The 20,101-nt window shown below is 35.2% G+C and overlaps 2 protein-coding genes across 8 annotated transcripts in view; both read left to right on the forward strand.

Moving 5' to 3' along the window:
- dazl (deleted in azoospermia like) overlaps window positions 1-8,275 on the forward strand; it is a 32,144-nt gene extending 23,869 nt beyond the window's left edge. For 5 of the 7 annotated variants that reach the window (XM_089123235.1, XM_089123236.1, XM_089123232.1 and 2 more), the window contains exons 9-10: window positions 6,922-6,988; window positions 7,072-8,275. In XM_089123235.1, coding sequence (XP_088979361.1) covers window positions 6,922-6,966 — 45 coding nt within the window. In that variant the 3' untranslated portion in view covers window positions 6,967-6,988; window positions 7,072-8,275. The remainder of the gene's footprint in view (window positions 1-6,921; window positions 6,989-7,071) is intronic. The other 2 variants (XM_089123233.1, XM_089123230.1) reach the window with 1 other exon arrangement.
- A 2,625-nt stretch (window positions 8,276-10,900) lies between these two features.
- rftn1a (raftlin, lipid raft linker 1a) overlaps window positions 10,901-20,101 on the forward strand; it is a 33,324-nt gene continuing 24,123 nt past the window's right edge. Inside the window, exon 1 of the mRNA XM_039678973.2 lies at window positions 10,901-11,031. The gene's annotated coding sequence lies outside the window, so the exon portion shown is untranslated. The remainder of the gene's footprint in view (window positions 11,032-20,101) is intronic.

Raw genomic sequence — 20,101 nt, forward strand, 5'->3', positions numbered from 1 at the left:
ACTTATATAAAGCATTTAACATAAAACAATACAAAGTAGACACTTAAAGTTTTCTATAGATAGATAATCTGTCTTTGCGTCAAGTAGATTCGCTGCTGTTGATTTTGCGGGACGTGCGCCAGAAAGGAGACAGAGAGACGGCATGAACCCGCATCCGGTTCTTTTCTGTATTTTTAAAAGGCATGACATTTTGTAGTCATTTATAATGTAGCCTATACACAAATAAAAAAATGGACACTTTACCGTTTCGGATGATGCACTCTTGTCTTATCTATGACCATAAATAAGAGTATTCCTGTTTCCACTGCTGAGGAAAAATTCCCATGTAATTGCGCGCCGGCGTCTCGCGTGCGCGCACAATAGTCAGTTCTAGCACTGCTACTGTAGATTTGACATTAGAAGTCTGATCATTATCAAAATAAAAGTGCATAGTGACAGGGCCGTACCCACAACTGAGGTTGCAAGGATGCACATCGCGATGATACTGACCTTCTCGTCTGAGGTGCTTCAGCAGACTAACAACGATAGCTCGTCAATGTCAAAATGTTTGAGTCGGAGTGAACTCAAAGTTCCCCGCACGACGTTTCAGTCAACGGTCATAAAGTGCGAGATAAGATGTAGGCCTTAATGAACATAAACTAAACAGCTGTTTTAGATAAAAGTTTTAAAAAACGACTGAAACAATCAGTTTGCAAAGTATTAGGCTAATCAAGCTCAACTTTAACAAAGGAAAAAGCAGGTCAATAGAAACATACTGTGCCCATGAGATTAACATTATGGATTCATATATTTAACATATACTGTATGTTTTTTTAGCTAATTACAGTAGCTCAAATTAACAACGCACGCACCTATTAAACATAATGCCATTATCATTGTATTTATAGGCTTATGGGCTTTATTTGTGTGCAGAATAGGCCTAATTATTGAAACATTTCTCTTTTAAAGCCATTCCTGATTGGAATATGTGATTGTGTTTCGTGACATCTTGACAAAAAAAAAAAAATGTATGCCACTGACTGACATGCTTCTACTAAATCTATAGTTATCCAATTGTGGGGCCTTAAAACACCTTAAAATGCACATGTGTAGATCAAGAACATCAAAAAATCCTAAGTGAGGGATCCTAAGTGATTCCTAGCAAGATCACTTTCGTTACCTCAGTAGGCTATTTAGAAATTCCTGCATAGTACCCTGGGTGGAGACCATTCATTTTGTGCAAAAATATTTCATTTGCCGCTCACACATTAACTTTGTGCTCAATAACTGTTATAAATATGAGGGGGGTCCTTGGAATTTTTTTTCCCCTGAAAGGGGTCCCTGGCACCCAAATGTTTGAGAACCCCTGGCCTATAGTATAGATAATACTAATAGTATTTATAATAAAATCAATTTCACAAGAAGTAGAGTAGTTAATTTGCGCATGAATGCATTTTAGTGTCTTTTTTTCCATAGTGACGAGTCTAGAGAACATGCGGTATAGGCCTATTGTTTTTTGTTGTTGTTTTTTTCTTTGAAAAATAAATATATAATATTAATATAGTTTTCCATACATTTGTCAGAGCTTGGTAGACAACTATTATATTTGTTAATGTTATTAAACAGATTAATAAATACATTATAATTGGTATTATTAAATATTAATCATATATGCATACTAAATTATGGACATATCTGTAATACACACTCTGTAATACAAAGTGCTACCTGATTTAAATAAAAAACAGACAAACAATTACATAACAATTTCAAAATGAAATTAAAAATCAATGTGAGTAAATAAAAATAATAAAAATATCCCATCCATGCTGAATTGTCAAAAACATGATTACTGGTTTATATATATATATATATATATATATATATATTTAAGGGGTGTAACGGTACATGTATTCGTATTGAACCGTTTCATTTCGAGGCTTCCGGTTCGGTACGCATACAAACCGAACGATTGCTTGGATCATTTTTCCTGCTGGCAAAATTCGCGCTGACGCGGCCAACACAACGTTGCGCAACATCAAATGGCAAATGTAATGAAAGCAGAACGAAACTGTGCTACTCGTTATGTGCTTCACGGATTATCTGCTTCACGGATCGTTTATTAGTCCGGACCAGCAACATCTGTGCAGCGCGAGCCGATCTCGATCAAGCAACACTGTTACCACACCGCGCTAAGAGATCCGGTAAAGAAAACATTTGAATTCGCCACTGAGGTAATAACATCGCTGCGATAACTAGTGAGATGCATTCACATTTCTCCGTTAGCTATTAACCGTAGATCTCTATTAGATCAAACAGCGCTGTCATGGAAACCAGGAGAAACATTGTGCCGTGAATGAACTAGTAATACTTTACGTCCACAGACCAGCAACATTCACCATGGATTTAATATAGTAACACTAACTGGAACCAGTTTAGCTGGAATGGTGAAATGCTTTCAAGTACTTCACACATCTTTTTCCAGCACTTCAAAATTCAAATATTATATAAATAAATATATATTTAAATGTTATTTTTAATGTGATGACCAAAATATTATTTGTTCATCCTTCAAAGATGACCCCCATTTATAAACCTGAAAGTTTCAAGATCTAGGAAAACTCACATTTATTTAAAAATATTTTTTCTTTAAACAAATAGGACATTTCACTGGCATTTCTTTCTTTTTGCTGTATCGAAAACGTACCGAACCGTGACTTTAAAACCGAGGTACGTACCGAACCGTGATTTTTGTGTACCGTTACACCCCTAATATATATGAAGAGTTCAGATGCAAAAGCCTCTAAGTGCCATTTGAAATTTACTTCTTTAATGATGATTTTTATCAAACTTGTATATTTAAGTTCAGTAATTTCACCTAAATAACAATTAATAGGTAATTATCATTGTCATTTAAGTGAAATCACTGAACTTAAATATACAAGCTTGATAAAAATTATCATTCTAGAAGAAAATTTCAAATGGCACTTCGAGGCTTTTGCATCTGAACTCTTCATATATATATATATATATATATATATATATATAGTAAATAAGTAAAAGAATAAAATGTAAAATAATAATATAAAATGTTTTCTGTTGCAAGCTCACATGTTTTCTCTTGGTTTATTGTTGAGCTGTCAAGTTGTCATGTTGAAATAACCAGTTCCATACCTTTGACACATTTTTTGTATTTAATTATTTATTTATCTCGTGTATGGGTGTCCCTTATTTTGCCTCACTGAAGGTGGCAACCCTATTTTTGGGTGAGCTAAACGTTTAACCGAACAGAGATATTAGCCACATTGGTTTGCCCTGTAAATTAAATTGAGAAGAGTGTGCATTAACTAGTCTGAAACTACTTCCTCTAGTGTTTACTTAAAAAACTGTCAGCGCAGTTTATCAATAAGAACTGGCAAGCTAAATCAAAACATAGTATCAAAATTGGGTCGCATTTGAGAGGAAGTCTACATTTTCTGTGCAAATTCCTAACTTCTCTTACTTGTAATCCTGCTTTTCATTAATTGAACCGTATTAATAGAGCTGGGTTTCGATTCAAATTTCAAGAATCGATTCGATTCCGATTCTTAAGATCTTGAATCGATTATCATTATTCGAATCGATCCGATCTTCGAGATTTAGATAATTGTTTTTAGATAATTGTTTTTGAAAAAAGCATTTTTTTCCAGCTGTTACCTGAATTACAGACTGTATTTATGCAACATATTGATACTATTATTATAGACATTCAACTGCAAATTAATGAATTATTGATTTTTGTAAAGAACAATCCCCCTTCCGTGTTGAACTGCTTTCACTGCTTTCGTTTGAAACTTGCACTGGTGTAGACGACAGAGGACGCAGAGGTAGCTGGAGGATTGCAAGTAACCACAGGAACCGTGATATTCCTGTTTTTTATGAGGCTATACCCTTCTTGTTTTGAACTTCATGCATGTATTGAATGTTAGACAAGTTCATAATGATAACGAGACTGTTTATTGTGGTGATGTGTAGCCTACAGAGGCTTCGCACAGACAGTGAATGAGAGAGATCGGCAGAGCGCGTGCGATTACCTGCGTCTGTCGTCATGTATTCGTGGAAAGGTTGCCGTGTCAAAGGAACACGAAATAGTTGTCGAATCATCCTTTTAACGTTCACGTTATGGGTATTTACCATAAATGCGCATCAGCAGCAGCGCTGGTCAGCATCCCACAGCGCGAGAAAAAAATCAGTGAGGCTACGTTCACACTGCAGGCTGAAACGACCTAATTCCGATTTTTTTTTTTTTTTTTTTTTTTTTTTTTTTTTTTTTTTTTTTGCCCCTATGCGACCTGTATCTGATTTTTTCATGACAGTCTGAACGACACAGATCCGATCTTTTCAAATGCGACCCAGGCCACTTGGGTATGTGGTCTAAATCCGATATGTATCCGATCTTTTGAAATGCGACTTCAATCTGAACGGCCAGGTCACATATATCCGACCCGCACGTCATTGCAAGCACCTGTAGCTAGCCAATACACGCTAACTCCAACGCGTTTCTGCACTGTTATGGGCCACTGCAGACGTGTCTCTTCACCAGTGTTGTGCCTGAACGCGTTCAATGAACGATAGTGCATGAACGCGTTCATATTTTCGTGTATCATATTATTCACGTTCGCCCGAAATAAATATACTGTATTACTGCCTGATGAACATTACTGTGAACACGTTCATTCTGGTGTCTGTGAACGTGCGCTCTCTGTCAGTATAACTTTGTACAGTAGGGTGCCAGATATAGAGCCTTCCAAGCGAAAACCTGGCAAAAACACATGTGAACATGCCTTAAAATGTAGCGAATAACCACCCAATCTGGCAACACCGCGGCCGCCGGTGACGCGCCGCGGACACGCACTATCAATTAAACGGGTTTTATGACGAGGTCGGTGAGGATCGGAAAAATCTTACATTTATGTGCAAACTGCCCGTCGATAAAATAATTATTGTCTGTGTTTGTATATGGGCTGTGGCAATAATAATAATAAAACAAAAGCTCGCAACATATGAAAAAAAAAGAACTATTATGCAAACAAGTGACGTCTTGGACCGTTGATTACTCTTCTGCGCATGCGGGTCACTTCTGGGTCATTTCGCGTTCACACAGGAGATCACAAAAGGTCGCATTTAATTGGAAATGTGAACGGCCTTGCAAAAAAATCGCATTTTTTCCAAAAATCGGAATTGAGCATTAAGCCCTGCAGTGTGAACGTAGCCTGAGTCACGCATTGAATCAATGCCATATAATAATGAAGCATCAGCTTCAGCGTTGCCCATGCGACGCATTGCTGCTCAGCTGAGCCTTGACAAGTCGAACTCAAAGTTAAAAATAATTAACACCTTGAAGTTGTTTCATTACATCTATTTTAATGAATCTGCTTTTTTGAACGTGTTCGTTGAATGAACGGTTTAATGAATCAAAGTCCATTGTCGTAACAATGTGCGCGCTGAGTGAAAGCTTTCAAATGCGCACATAGGGATCACTCGCGGCCAAGGTTATAATCGTTAACGAAAACTAACGAAAAAACGAAAACTAGATGGGAAAAAACATTGTCGTTAACTGAAATAAAAATAAAAACGAGCCATTACAAAAAAACTATAACTAACTAAAACTGTAATGTCTGTTTGCAAAACTAACTAAAATAAAATAAAATTATAGAGCAAATGTCCTTAGTTTTCGTCTTTGTCAATGCCGTTAATTTTAACGCTATTTAAAACACGCAGTGTATTTGTTCAACTGCATTTCATTTCCCTGTAACGCTCTCCCTCCGTCTCTTTCACATGCACGCGCACGCGCACACACACCTACACACACAGCCCCTCCCCCTCCATGCAGTACACACCGCGTCTCCGTGAAAACGAGCTAACGAGGGTTCGATCAATGTTGAAAGCAAGTTCGTGAAAGGTTGGTATCTCATCATGAACATCTTTACACAATCACACATTAAAAGGTGGTGTACAAATATTATAAGTTCTTAATACAATTCTGTCAGTGTGTTAATGCCGACCCGAGAAGCGATTGAGCCTTCGTTAAAAAAAGTTAACTGACTTAGTCGCAATTTTGAGGTAAAATGCTGCTGGGTTGTCGATGTCAAAACTCTATAAGCTGTGATTCAAATATTAAATAATGTTATGTCATTATTCTACTCGGTAACACTTTAAAGGAATTTCACATTGTAGGCTACATTTGGTTTTAATGTTGAATAGATATTTCTAAAAATGTATGTTTTTGTTGAGTTATTATTACACAATTCTTTTTCTGACCTTTTTCAACCTTGCCCCTGACAAATAACCCAAATTACAAAAAAAAAGACTAAAACTAACACTAAAACTAATAAAAACTAAACTAAAACTAAGCATTTTCAAAAAATAGAAACTAAACTAAACTAGTAAACCCACTTTTAAAACTAATTAAAACTAAACTGAATTTGAAAACAAAAATTCAAAACGAAATAAAAATAAAAACTAATGAAAAATGCAAAACTATAATAACCTTGCTCGCGGCAAGTTAAAGTTCGCAGGGAAAATGTAGGCCTATTAATAAATCGATTCTCTGAGTTATGGATCGATCTTTAGAAATTAATATGAAAATCGATTCTGAATTGGTGAATCGATTTTTTTCAACACAGCACTACGTATTAAATAAGAGAACTTATAAATGTAGATGAAGGATAGAAAATTAAGAAAATGCTTCTATGTATGCATGCAGTGCGTTTTGAAAGTTTTAAGCTTAAAGACACTAACACCATATGGTGCACTGGCCAGTAGTTGGTGACGATTATATTTGATTGTTGTGCTATGGTTAGCCTTTAGATGGCAGTGCTGACTGGATATAAAAACTGCAAACGCATGCAGGAAAATAAAGTGGGCCAACGTTGAGAGTGAATCTGTGATTTTGTCTTTCAGAACTACGTGGATTGTGGAGTCCAGACTTTGCTAACCCTTCTGTAGCTAAACCTTCACTCCTTTTTTGGTAAGTTTTTGTGCACCGAAGATGAAGAATACGGTCTTAGGTTTTCTTGAGTCACTTAACGAGTCACTGTCTCTTTTTCTTAGGGTAGATTCCCATAGAAGCAAAGGAGAACAACTTAATGGAGATCCACCAGTGCACTTCATTGTCTGTGTTTTCAAACCGTTGCAGATAGGGTCATCCTGGGTGTGATGTAGAGGTGTATTTTGAGGGGACAACATAGATTACAGTATGATCATATGATCATATCAAAGCCCTTACATCCACTCACTGAAACATTTGACAAGCTTTGTTCGCTTTAGCCTATTCCACCCATTTATTTGTATTGTGTGTTTTTCTTTTTTCTTCATGGCCAACTAACTTTAAAGACACTTTTAAGCTCACAAATACATATTTATATTTTATTTATGTTTGCTTATTTTAAAGTTTAACTCACTGTTGGTGATTCACCGTATGCATTCAGGTAGCTGTTCTGTGTTATTTTAAACCAATGTTCATTTGTTTACTGATTCAAGCTGGCGAGTGTTCACTGTTAATTTTGTTTTGGGGTTTTCACATTCAGGGCACAAGTTGAGATTTTCTCTATTGGGTTATTGAGCACCAGGGTACAGTGGCTCCCGTTCCCCTTTTTTTACTTTACGAATCTACTTTCATTCATCGGTAGTTATCACTGTACTTCCATTAATTTTTTTCCCTTGCTGCTGGTTTTCTTTCTTGTTAGTGCAGTTAAAAGGATTAAATAAAATCATTGCATTAATTCAGAAATTACAATACATTTTATACTCGGCCCTTTAAGTCACAGCAGGTCACAGGACGGTTGACTTGTTTTAAATTGAAGCGATGATGGAATATTGATATCACTGTGTGAACACAGTCAGGCTGCCTTTTTCTATTTTTCCAGCACTTTTTCGCACCAGTTCCCTTTGTTAATTGAGTTTTGTTTTTAAAAGTTTGCAAAGAAGAGTTATGGGTGTTTTTGAACACAAAGCACTGTCATTTTATACCTATTGTTACAACACTTTTTTTATGGGGGGCTGATTTAACTGTAGCAGATTCATCACATTTTTTTAAAGCGAACTCTGACTGACTTGTATTGACATTTCACAGTTTTATTTCCTCCGTTCCCATGGCCTCATGGGAGTTGTGGTTTCTATTGTGCTGTAGTCTGAGAGCTGCTTCTAATCATTGTACTCTGGGTTTGCTATGTATATATGTTTTGGATTTTGATGTTGGCATTGTATGGTTTTGCTGTTTTTGTTATTAATAATAAAATACAATTGAATTAACTTATTTTTGCCTCATGTTTATTAATGTTGCTTTTTAGCGCAATATTGTCATAGGAGGGGTATTGATGTTACTGAATCATTATTTTATTATGACTAAGATGAAATGTTTGGATGGATAGAGATTCATCTCGGATTATACTTTGTCCTGGCAAGTTCTTGATGGATAGAGATTCATCTCGGATTATACTTTGTCCTGGCAAGTTCTTGATCATTAAAGTACTCGCTTTAATACTCTTCAATTAAAATAAACTGTTTCTGGTTGTAGAATAGGTTTGATTCTGTCATGGACTGTCAGAATCATAATGAGCAATGTTATTCTCATTGTCTTGAACCTATTTTTTACAGTCATATTGTAAGAACGTAGTAAGAACGTATTTATTAGGATTATGTATGATGTCATACAACATAATTTATATACTAACTTGAAATAAAAAAAAAATTAAAAGCGCATAAAGTGGGTTATTGGTGGCACTATAGAGTCAATTTAATTTGCATTTTTAGGGTTGTATTTAATGAGGAAGCTCAGTGCTCGAATTGAGTCAAGTCTTATGGGGGGTCCCCAATTTTTTTCCTGGGGGGGGGGGGGGGGGGGGGGGTTGTGTTTGGGATATAAATAGCATATATTTATATAATATGCATAAATGTATACTATTTATTAAAACCGCTTGAAAAATAATTATATTAGGCTATATATATAATTATTATTTTAAATTACTTACTAAAGGTTTGGATTTAGAGGGCAGCAGAATTTTCACAAATTTTCAGCATTTTCAGTGTCACATGATCCGTCTGATGATCAACAAACATTTATGTAATAAACATTTATTTTATTTTTCAGGATTTTTTAGCAATAGAAAGTTCAAAACAACAGTTTCTATTTGAAATAGAATCTTTTGTTACATTATAAACTTCTTTACTGTCACTTTTGATCAATTTAATGCGACCATACTGAATAAAAGTATTAATTTATTTCCCAACATTTTTAAAAAAAAATACATTCTTACTGACCGCAAGCTTTTAAATGGTAGTGTATAATGCTACAACAAGTTTTATATTTCAGATCTAAAGGATCATGATGAACACTGGAGAAACGATAGTTTTCAGCTTTGATCACAGAAATAAACAATATTTTATTATATTATTATTTTAAACTGTAATAATATTTCATAAAATTACTGTTTTTACTGTATTTTGCATCAAATCAATGCAGGCTTGGTGAGCAGAAGAGACTTTTGAACAGTTGTGTACATCCAACAAAATGATTTATTTACAAATGTTGTTTTTAACCTAAAAACAACTGCATGATTAATGTGGATTATGTGACACTGTGGTAATAATGTTGGTTTCAAAAGACTTGATTAAATAGATGAAACTTGTTTATTAGATATTATATGGTGGGGATTTTTCAACTATTTCAGCACATGCGATTTTTACATAGTTACGTCCAGTAGGTGGCGGAAAAGCACTCAGTAGGTCAGCAACTATTCAACGACCATGACTAGCGAAAAAGGCAGCTTTATTCAGAAACAAACAATGCCATGCCAATCGATGTCAATTATTGCTATTTTAAGAGTGAACTTTGAAAGTGAACTTTGAAACCCAAAACTTTGTGTTTACGTGGCCGATCCTGGCAGCATGAAAAACAAGTTTTATACAAATTCTGAATGGAAATTAGAAAGCACACAACGATCGTTCCCTTTGCTGAAAAACTGTTATCCATCTCCGTCGAGATCTCTAGCACTCCCGTAGAACCAGGACTATTAATAATGGTGGAAAAAAAGTAACTTAAGCCTAAATGTTTCCAATTTACGCAAGGAATACAGAAGCCCCGATATGGTGTGGGTAGATATAAAGTAGAAAGATATATAAAGAGAGACAATTACCCCTCAAAAAAGTCGGTAAGAAGCTTTCTCTGCCCGACCTCGAGTGGAGGTTTATCTTTTTCATTTTTTAAAAGTTAAAATTAGCTTCAACAGAGCGGCGCCAATCAAACAGTCCTGTCAGTCAACGATATCATTGCGCACAGCACTCTTTAGATGTGGGGCGGGCGTTTACAATTTAAAGCGAACAAAAATATATTGTAAATAATAAATTCGCGAAATTTACTGTATCCATTGCATGCATTTAATCAGATTTGTTATTATTATTTTTTACTAAAATAAAAATATCTGACGGACCCCCCTAATTCTATTTTTTACTTCTTATGGGAGGTCCCTAATACCTTATGGGGGGTCCCGGATCCCCCCAGCCCCCCCTCAATTCGAGCACTGAAGCTGATACAGAAGCTGGATAACATTGAGCTTTGGAATCAACATTTTCCCTCTTTAGGGCGCCATTAGTCAAATAGTTCTGGATTATAGTGGATACTGTTTTTTTTTTTTTTTTTTTTTTTTTTTTTGTTTGTTTGTTTCTTCCCCGTTTGACTGTACGATGTTGAAGGGGAAACGAGAGACAAAAGGAGAGTTATTTGGAAACAGAAGAGGGCATCATTCCCCTTTCATTCTCAGGGAGGGGAGGAGGAGGAGACGTTAAGCACACTGTATTGAGTGAGGGAGTCGCCACGGCAGAAATGAACATAGCTCATCATCTGCTCACCTGCTTCCAGTTCTCTCTCTCACACACACGCGCGACAGCATGAGTTGAGAAACCGACAGAAAGCTAAAAGAAACGGGAGAGAAGCGAAAGATAGCCTAATTAGGGGAGAAAGAAACGGCAGAGACGACACAAATCGAGAGAGACATTATCAAAGAACAGCAGCAGGTATGTTCACTCTTTTAATGATTGTGTGTAGTTTAACCTAACTGAACCCTAATCTAACACTGTTAACTTTCTGATTCTGCCCGTAAATCACTGGTTTCTTCCCTCTCTTCTTTCTTCCCATGTTTTTGCTATACTTGTAATACATGCTGACTTCAATGCTTTTATTTGAGCTTGTATGTGAGTCACTTTAAAGTTCAAGCTCACTTCTATTTTGAATACTGTGTGCATGTGCAAGAGAACAGCAAACATATCAGACTTTCACACTTCCATTCAAGTCAACCTGTTAAAAAAAAAAAAATTGTAGAGTTCAGATGCAACAGCCTCTAAATGCCATTTGAAATTTTCTTCTTTAATGATGATTTTTATCAAACTTGTATATTTTATTTCATTAATTTCACTTAAATAACAATTAATAGGTAATTATCATTGCCATTTAAGTAAAATTACTGTACTTAAATATACAAGTTTGATAAAAATCATCATTAAAGATGAAAATTTCAAATGGCATTTAGAGGCTTTTGCATCTGAACTCTTCATTTCCATTTGCATGAATGGTTTTGTCTAATTCTATATAACTACTATAACATAACATTACATGTGTAGCCTATGTTTAGCTTTTTGTCACACCCTAAAGCATTTTGAAAGGGTCATATTGTACATTTAATTTTAGTTTTTAATGGCCTACTAATAAGTCACATTCTTTGCTTATACTGTATAATAGTCAGAATTTAGTTTATTGTGACAATTTCCCCTATGATCTTTACAATTAATAGACAGTTTTCTGTGATCATGACTAACATTTTTATTAAATAGACCACAAAGGAAAAATGTTTTTTGAACTGTTGTGGACTTTTTCGCTCCTTTGTCTTTAAGACTTTAATTTAAAAACGGTCTTTGCCTGTGAAAAGAAAATTGGTGCTGAAATATACAGTAGTTTACCTCGGCCCCTATAGTTTAATAGCCTTTTAGAAAGAGTGCCACTTAACACAAACTCAGACTGAAATGATCTAAATTAAACTTGATCTAAATTGATCTTTCCTAATCTTAGTATGCAGAGCCACAGGTGCTAACACACAGCAGGAATTTATTAAATAGTACTTCACCAATGACAATATTTCTTGATGCAAAATTATGAAATACATATTCATAGGTGCTTTATACTAAAATATATCTTTGTATTGTGTGTATTAATAATATGTAAGCATGAATATGTGAAAATTCAGATTCAGCCTCAAGTATAAGTGAAAAGAAACTGCTCAGAACAGGCACATTTTGTTCATTCACACATGATGGTATCAAGTGAGATGACTGCCAGAAGAAGATGACCTTCGGTTAATATTTCGCACACACACATACGCTCACAGTGGGGTTCAGAGGCTGATAGTGACAGCCTAAGCGGTCAAACTCTGAGAGAGAGAGAGAGAGAGAAATTCAGCAAGGGTGAGAGATTGGAAGCGAGAGGAATGAAGTAAGAGATGATTACGAACCTGTGAAATGTGAGGGGAATGTGCTATCATGAACTTTCATATTCAGCCATGCCAGCCTGCTCCTGCGATAGCAACCTACAAAGTCCTACAAACATCTCACACACAAGCCTTCATACATACACTACTCAGACATTACTGTCTGTTAAACAGCTTTTACTGTCACAACCCAAATACAGAAACAGTTTCAGATTTAAACAGTTTTAAATTATAAATTTAGTTTGTTTCTTAAAAAAAAAGTTTATGGTACAGTGATGTATCAAATGGTAATACTTGGTACTTTGCTACAGTGAGTCTGAGACCACTAATGAAAATGCCTCTGATGATGTAATACAATATTTTTGTTACAATTTATATTCTACCATCAATCTTTTTTAGTGAATTTTGTTAAAATACAATTTTATATATTATATTTGTGACCCTGGACCACAAATCCAGTCTTAAGTTGCACCCTTTGCAACTTAAGACTGGATTTGTGGTCCAGGGTCACAAATATAATATGTGGCAATAGCCAACAAAACACTGTATGAGTATGGCCAAAATTATTGATTTTTCTTTTATGGCAAAAATCATTATGATATTAAGTAAAGATCATGATCCATGAAGATATTTAGTAAATTTGCTACATTAAATATATGAAAATTGTATTTTTGTAAGTGGATTCAGCTCAATCGCCAACAGAAATGAAACCTTTTAAAGGCGAATTTCTCAATATTTTGAGGGTTTTTTTGCACCCTCAGATTCCTGATTCATATAGTATCTCAGCCAAATATAATTATATCCTAACAAACCATACTTCAATGGAAAGTGTATTTATTCGGCTTTCAGGCAACGTGAAAAATTTCAATTTTACAAAATGGACACTTAAGACTGCTTTTATGGTCCAGGGTCACATTTATGAAATATATATATACTGTATACAGGTATATACATATATACATAGTGATCTAGAAATATTGCAGATTCATAAATATTTGTACTCATTTCTCATTTCAAGTCATAAAATTATTTTTTTTTATGATAAAAAATTCTAAAATGTTTATTTACAGGTTTAAATTATATTTGGAATCCCAGTTTTCAATGTCGTCTCAGGCTTTTGGAAACCACTGCGTGTATACCATGGTACTTAATTATTATAGTATTTTAATAAATTAATATTGTGCTATATGTACAAAAAACAAGATTCCATGTCAAAATATGGACTTTTTTTCTGTTGACATATCGCATTAATGTGATGAGATTTATGTTATTTTCATATATTTTTTTACACTATTTTATTATACTCTATTGTTCAGGATTGTATTAAGATCCTTTGTGAGAGCAAGACATTAAGAGAGTAAATCAGGCTTTTCTTTATCGCATCATATTGACAATCTCCCGTCTCCGTTGGTTACCAGACCCACCCCCTCCCCATCACCACCACCACCACAATTCGATGTGTGCTCTCAACTTATTATCCTTCCCTATCATCTTGCCTAAATTTAGCTCTCCATCTTTCTTTTTCCCTTTTTTCTTCCGCTCCCCTCCTCACGCTTATCACAGTGAGAGATTATTGTGTGTGTGAATATCTTCGTGTGTGTTCTGCTGGAAGTGTGTAGTGTGGGAAGTGTGCGTGTGGTTGTCATGTAGAGTATGCACATTTGTGGTAAAGAGAATCACCAAGTCTGGTTGTACCCTCATATCTTCTATATGAACATTATATGCATTTAATGTCTTTAAGACTTATGTACAATTCAATGTAATATATTTAATTTAATATACTAATATATAAATATATAAAAACTCTAATACTGGACGTAGTACAATTTTTGTCTCAAATGTTTCTGCTATAAATCCTTGGAAATAAAAATAGAGCCAATTGTTAACACACAATAAGATTATAAAGTAATTGCATATCTCACATCATTTGGTCTTGGAAGAACTCTTATATTTTAGAAAATCTAAAAAAGAGATTTTGTTGAGGTCCCTAGAGGAGACACATGTGAGATTACCAGGATTTCCAAGAAGCAGAAACTGTAAAACTCAGTAAAGTCAGTAAAACTCCCAGTTGTGAGAAATGAAGTCAGAATTGTGAGTTTGTCTTGCAACTCTGACTTTATTTCTCGCAATTGGGAGTTTAACTGACCTAATTTCTCTAAAACTACTCTCCATAAACCCAAATTGTGAAAAAGTCAGAATAGTGAGTTTATACTTTGCAATTCTTGACTTTATGTCTCTGAATTAAAAAGGTTCTTGTGACTTTTTATCTTACAATTCTGAATTTCTTTCTTACAATTATGAGTTGAACTAACAATTCTGATGTTTTTTTTCTCAAAATTGTGAACTGTGTTTAAAAAAAGTCAGAATTGTGAGTTTATGTCTTATAACTGACTTTATTGACTTTATTTCTCACAATTGGGAGTTTAACTGACTTATTTTCTCTGAATTGTGAGATGAAGAGCCCTATCTTACACCCGGTTCAACACAAGTGTTTTTTGCTAGTTTGAGCCCGGCGCAGTTATCATTTTCATGTCCTGCACCATGTTGTTTAAATAGCAAATGCATTTACACCCATCTGTTCACCCATGGGCGTGCTGGTCTGAAAACAAGGTGTTCAGACGCATTGGTGCATTGCTATGGCAACTGAAATAGACAACGCCATTGACCAACAAATACCTGGTCTAAAATCAATGACATTTATTTAATTATCAGTATTAAAGTATTTGTTATTTAAAGGATGCATTAGTAATATGCACCTATAGGCGGGTGCACAACTTGCGTACACTCACAGAGACGCTCGCACAGCAGCACACCAACATTGCAATTATTAAAAAAATAAATGACAATATAAAATATTATTATTGAGTACATAAAGATATGGTGGAATCCGGCTTATCCTGTAGATGGGCTGCTTGCACGCTTTAACGAGCAGATCCATTTCCCTGCTAGAGAACCGTTCAGTCTTTTCTCTCGCAAATTCAGCGATGTAAATAGCTAATCCGCCATGGCGCGAGTGCAACTGGCTTTTAAAGGGAACGAGACACCCCCAATACCCCCAAAACACCCACAATACTCATTAAGAGAAAAGGGACAACCCTTTTAGACCATGCGCCATGTGCGCCAACCATTTTTTCCCTGTGTTAAACTAGCAAAAGTTGATTTGGACAAGTGCACTCTATTCACGGCACAAAGTGTATTTGCACAGCGCAAAGTGCATTTGCGCCGTGCGCTTTAGACCATGTGCTTAAATAGTTAAAATAGGGTGAATAGCCCGACCGATAAAGGATTTTGAAGGCCGATACCGATACAAATATTTGTTGGTTTTAAAATCCGATATTCCGATATATCGGCCGATATATATATATTTTTTTTAATTTCAGAAATGCGCAAAAAACATTAACAGATTTCCCTAACATTAGTTATTTGTAGTTATTTCTGAGTTTTAACTAAAATAATATGATAATGCATTTTAAAAAAAAACTGGTTTCTTTTATTGTCACAACAGAACAGACTGATGATAGTGGCATTAGCTAGCTTTGTGGTTAGCTAGTCTATGATGAGCCATAATTTAGCAATGGATAACGTCATACTGCAAATTGTAAAATATACATTTTCAATATAACAGGCCAAGGAGAGATGATACGTCTCATTGCTATAACTGTCACGCACTATTAAAAAAATACTTCAGTCACATTGTTAAAAGTTAAAAGGATAGCCAGTCAACTAGACTGTAACAACGTAACGTAACTATTACTAGCTAATTCCGCTTATTTAACAGCATCAAAACTGGACATGATAGTCACAAATTTTGTCATGCTTATTTGAGTTCATCAAATAATAAACTCATGACATGGTTCAATCGTGTTTCGTCTGTTTTTATTTTATTTTTGAAATATTAATTTATCGGTAACTGCCGATACCGATAGTTGCCTGGAAAATGCCTAATATCGGCCGATAATATCGGCCTGCCGATATATCGGTCTGGCTTTAGAATAAACTCACAACTACAAGTTATAAACTCCACATTGTGAAAAAGTCAGAATTGTGAGTTTATATTTTGCAATTCTTACTTAATTTCTCAGAATTTTAACAAAATAACAATTGTAAGAAATTGTAAGATTTGTGAAACAAGAACTTGCAATTAAAAGGTACTTGCTACCTTTCATCCTACAATTCAAGAGTGTCAGAATTTCAAAATATACAAATATAAACTCGCAGTTGTGAGTTATAAAGTTTGAACTGCGAGATATAGACTCGCAATTGCAAGAAAAAAAGTTTGAGATAAAAAGTCACAATTGCCGTTTTAATTTTTATTCCATGCCAGAAACAAGCTTCCATATAATGGCACCGATATATCCCAAATGGAAAGGGCTAAGTATCATGCCAACATTGCTGTGCTGTCATTTTTGTGCTCGATGAGGGAGCAACTATCCCCTCACTGAGGCTTATGTGCTCATAGCAGCATTTGTGTTTATGTCAAAGCTTGCGTTTGCTGGTCCCTTGATAGTATTGCAAATTCAGCTGAGATTAAGAAACTGTGGTTTCTTTTTCTGCTCTAATAGCTCTCCAAATGTTGTCTCAGTAACTGTGAGCAAACTGATGATCTGTCGGTCTGTTGCTGAGCGATTAGCATCAGTAATGATGTGATTGTCAGGCTAGTGAAGGGAAATGAGTGGAACCGGATGCTTGACTGCCAGTATTAACTTCACACAGCACAGGTGTGAAGGTCCGTATATCTCCCATGAATTAGTCATTTATATTCCAGCTGTCGGATTCATAATAAAAGCAAATTGTCTCAGTAAATCTTTGTGATTCACACCTACTTGCAATTCAAACTTATAATGTGTAGTGTTGTCACGGTACCAAAATTTTAGTATTCGGTACCAATACCAGTAAAAATTCACGGTTCTCGGTACCAATTTCGGTACCAAAGCTTAGTTTAAATTTACATATATTTAAGTGTTTATCACGGTTACAAGTATGGGAACTGTATATTTGTATTATAAACACTTTAGAAAAAGTTAAGATAAAATGACCTAAAATAAACAATAGTATACACTAACAAATTTTTAAAGTTGTTTGTAAAGTTTTAATCCGTTAACATTTATTTAATGCACAATGAATGAAGTGAACAAACATGAACAATCAAGTGTTTGTATTAAATAACATTTACAAACATTAATTAATGTTGTAAAAATATATTGTTCACTCAATGTGTTGATGTGAACTAAGTAATGTTGATGAATGGTAGCTATCTTATTGTAGCGTTACCAAACTATACAGGAGATAAAACATGTTTTATTTGACTTGACTGTACTTTTATTTAATCTAAAACTGCATTCATATTTAATTTTAAAAAGGCTTTTTAAACCAGCTGAGTTATAAAGGCAAGAATACGCCTAGAACTGGCACTGACATTAAATGACATAAATAGCCGGATGCATCGATAATACCAGTACTCTGGTGTTGGTTGGATACTAATGTGCTCATGTACTCGTAAAACTACCCCGAAAGTATGGAAAGCACATCGCGCGTGTTTTTTATTATATTTTTGCGCGTGCTTATTCTTTCCAAAGCGCTTGCTCTCACGCGGCGTCTGTCGTTGCTATGCTATGGAAAGCCATACTATGCAACGAGTTTTTATTATGAGCGCGCTTACCTCACGCGCGCCTATATTTGAAATTGCGAATTTGCATGTAATCGGCCTCTTATGGCAACGTGACATTAGCCTAATCCAAAATATTTCCATATGTGGCTCTTTCCTCCTTTCGTGTCAACAAGTGGATTCAGAGAGAGAGAGCCATATCAGCGTTATGAAGAGGACGCGACTGTGCACCTTTCAGACAGCGCGTCTAGAACTGGATGAACCTGGTACTCGGTACCTAGAAAAGCTGGTACCGTAACATTTTTTTTTTTTAGTACGGACTTGGTACCGAAGTATCGAGTTTTTTGACAACATAGTGAGGTAACGACTCAAGACCATTATGTTACTTAGCACTTTCCTGTGTATATTCTCTGTTTAAATATAAATTACTAATTTCTTCTGAATGACTAATATGAAAGTAGCGTATAGACGAATCCGGCGAAACTACCGGAAGTAAGCGGGGCGCCATTACTGAGCTGTTGCTGGGTAGCGTTGCGCCATTGCCTCCTATCGTTTTAGTTGCAACTTGCGTCCACTGGAATAAACAGCTCGCGATTTACGACTGTCACTAACGTTACAACGTTATCCCTATAATGTCGAGTGGGTAAACAGTTTCCGTTATAAATTGTTTCAATGGTGGCAGTAAAATTTCGATTTTGAAGAGAAAACACTGTGAATACCCCGGGTGGACTGCCCCTGTCTGGTGCCGTACGGTTTACAGATTTCCTGGGCGAGTACAAGACGTGGACATTCGCGTATAATAACAATTATTTAATGACATAAGTAAAAAAAATATAATAAATATGTCATATGGTGATCAGCAAAATCTCTTCTCTTGCTATTTTTTCTATTCAATTAACATGCTTTGGTCATTAAATGGCTTTCCTGAGCTAAATGTAACGTTATGTGACATAATTGTTTACCTGCTGTTATATTGACCTCTTTCCATGGTTTAAAAACACTAATTGGTCGATATTATGTATACTTTCTAGCTGTAACGTTACCTTACCCTTGCCTGTTGCAATATGAAAATGAGATAAATAATGGACACAAATGAAAAACATGAATTTGTTTATTTGATTTCATTTATTTATTTATTGTTGCCAAATGGACAGATCTTTTTATAGTTTCCTCGTTAGCAAACGTTAGCCTAGCTAGCTTGCCAAGCTATTTTCATAAATAACGTTAATCTGTAAGATCGTTTGTACCTTCATCTGTAACTGGAGGCCACTGCAGTCACAGATCAAACCAACAAGTCATTCTGCCTGGCTGTAGCTGTCATCGAGGGTGAGTTCGCGTTATCACCGAGGTTTGTTTACATACCGGTGCATATGTCTATATGCCTGTGTAACAGCTCAGTAATGGCGTCGCCACAAGATGGCAGCCTACACAGAACGCTCGTCGGATTCGTCTATTGTTTCAAATCATTTCAATGAAGTCTCCACCATTTTGTGGAATAAAAGAGATAAAACAGAGATTAAACAGATTACAGAAGTATTTGACTTGAGCAGATAACCAGCCACAATCACGCCTGAGGTGATCAAAAAATCAATTCTAAAAGAACAAAGGAAATTCAAAGTGAGAATGCTCCAAAATAAAAAAAGAACAATTGAGAGATGTTCTGTAAATATAAATTTCTACATCAGAGCCGAGATATTATCTTACATTTTCCTCATTATGTTTCTCATTGTTTTCTGGAAGTCAGTGCTATTTTTGCAGCTTGGAACCTCCCATATACTAGCTGGGACCCACTAGGGGTCCTCAAGATGACTTAAAATTATGTAAAATAAAACAATATTAGGATTTAAATATGTTCAAACAACTAAAAATCTAATTCTGTCTCAGTATTTGGTTATTTATTTTATTTAAGAATTTAATACTTTTCATTCCACAATGATTCTTCAATTTCTCAAATGTGACAATAGCATTTATGATGTTACTAAAGATTCCTGTTTCAAATCAG

The sequence above is a fragment of the Pimephales promelas genome, chromosome 18 (genome assembly GCF_988280905.1).
Source record: "Pimephales promelas chromosome 18, fPimPro1.hap1.1, whole genome shotgun sequence".
NCBI lineage: Eukaryota > Metazoa > Chordata > Actinopteri > Cypriniformes > Leuciscidae > Pimephales > Pimephales promelas.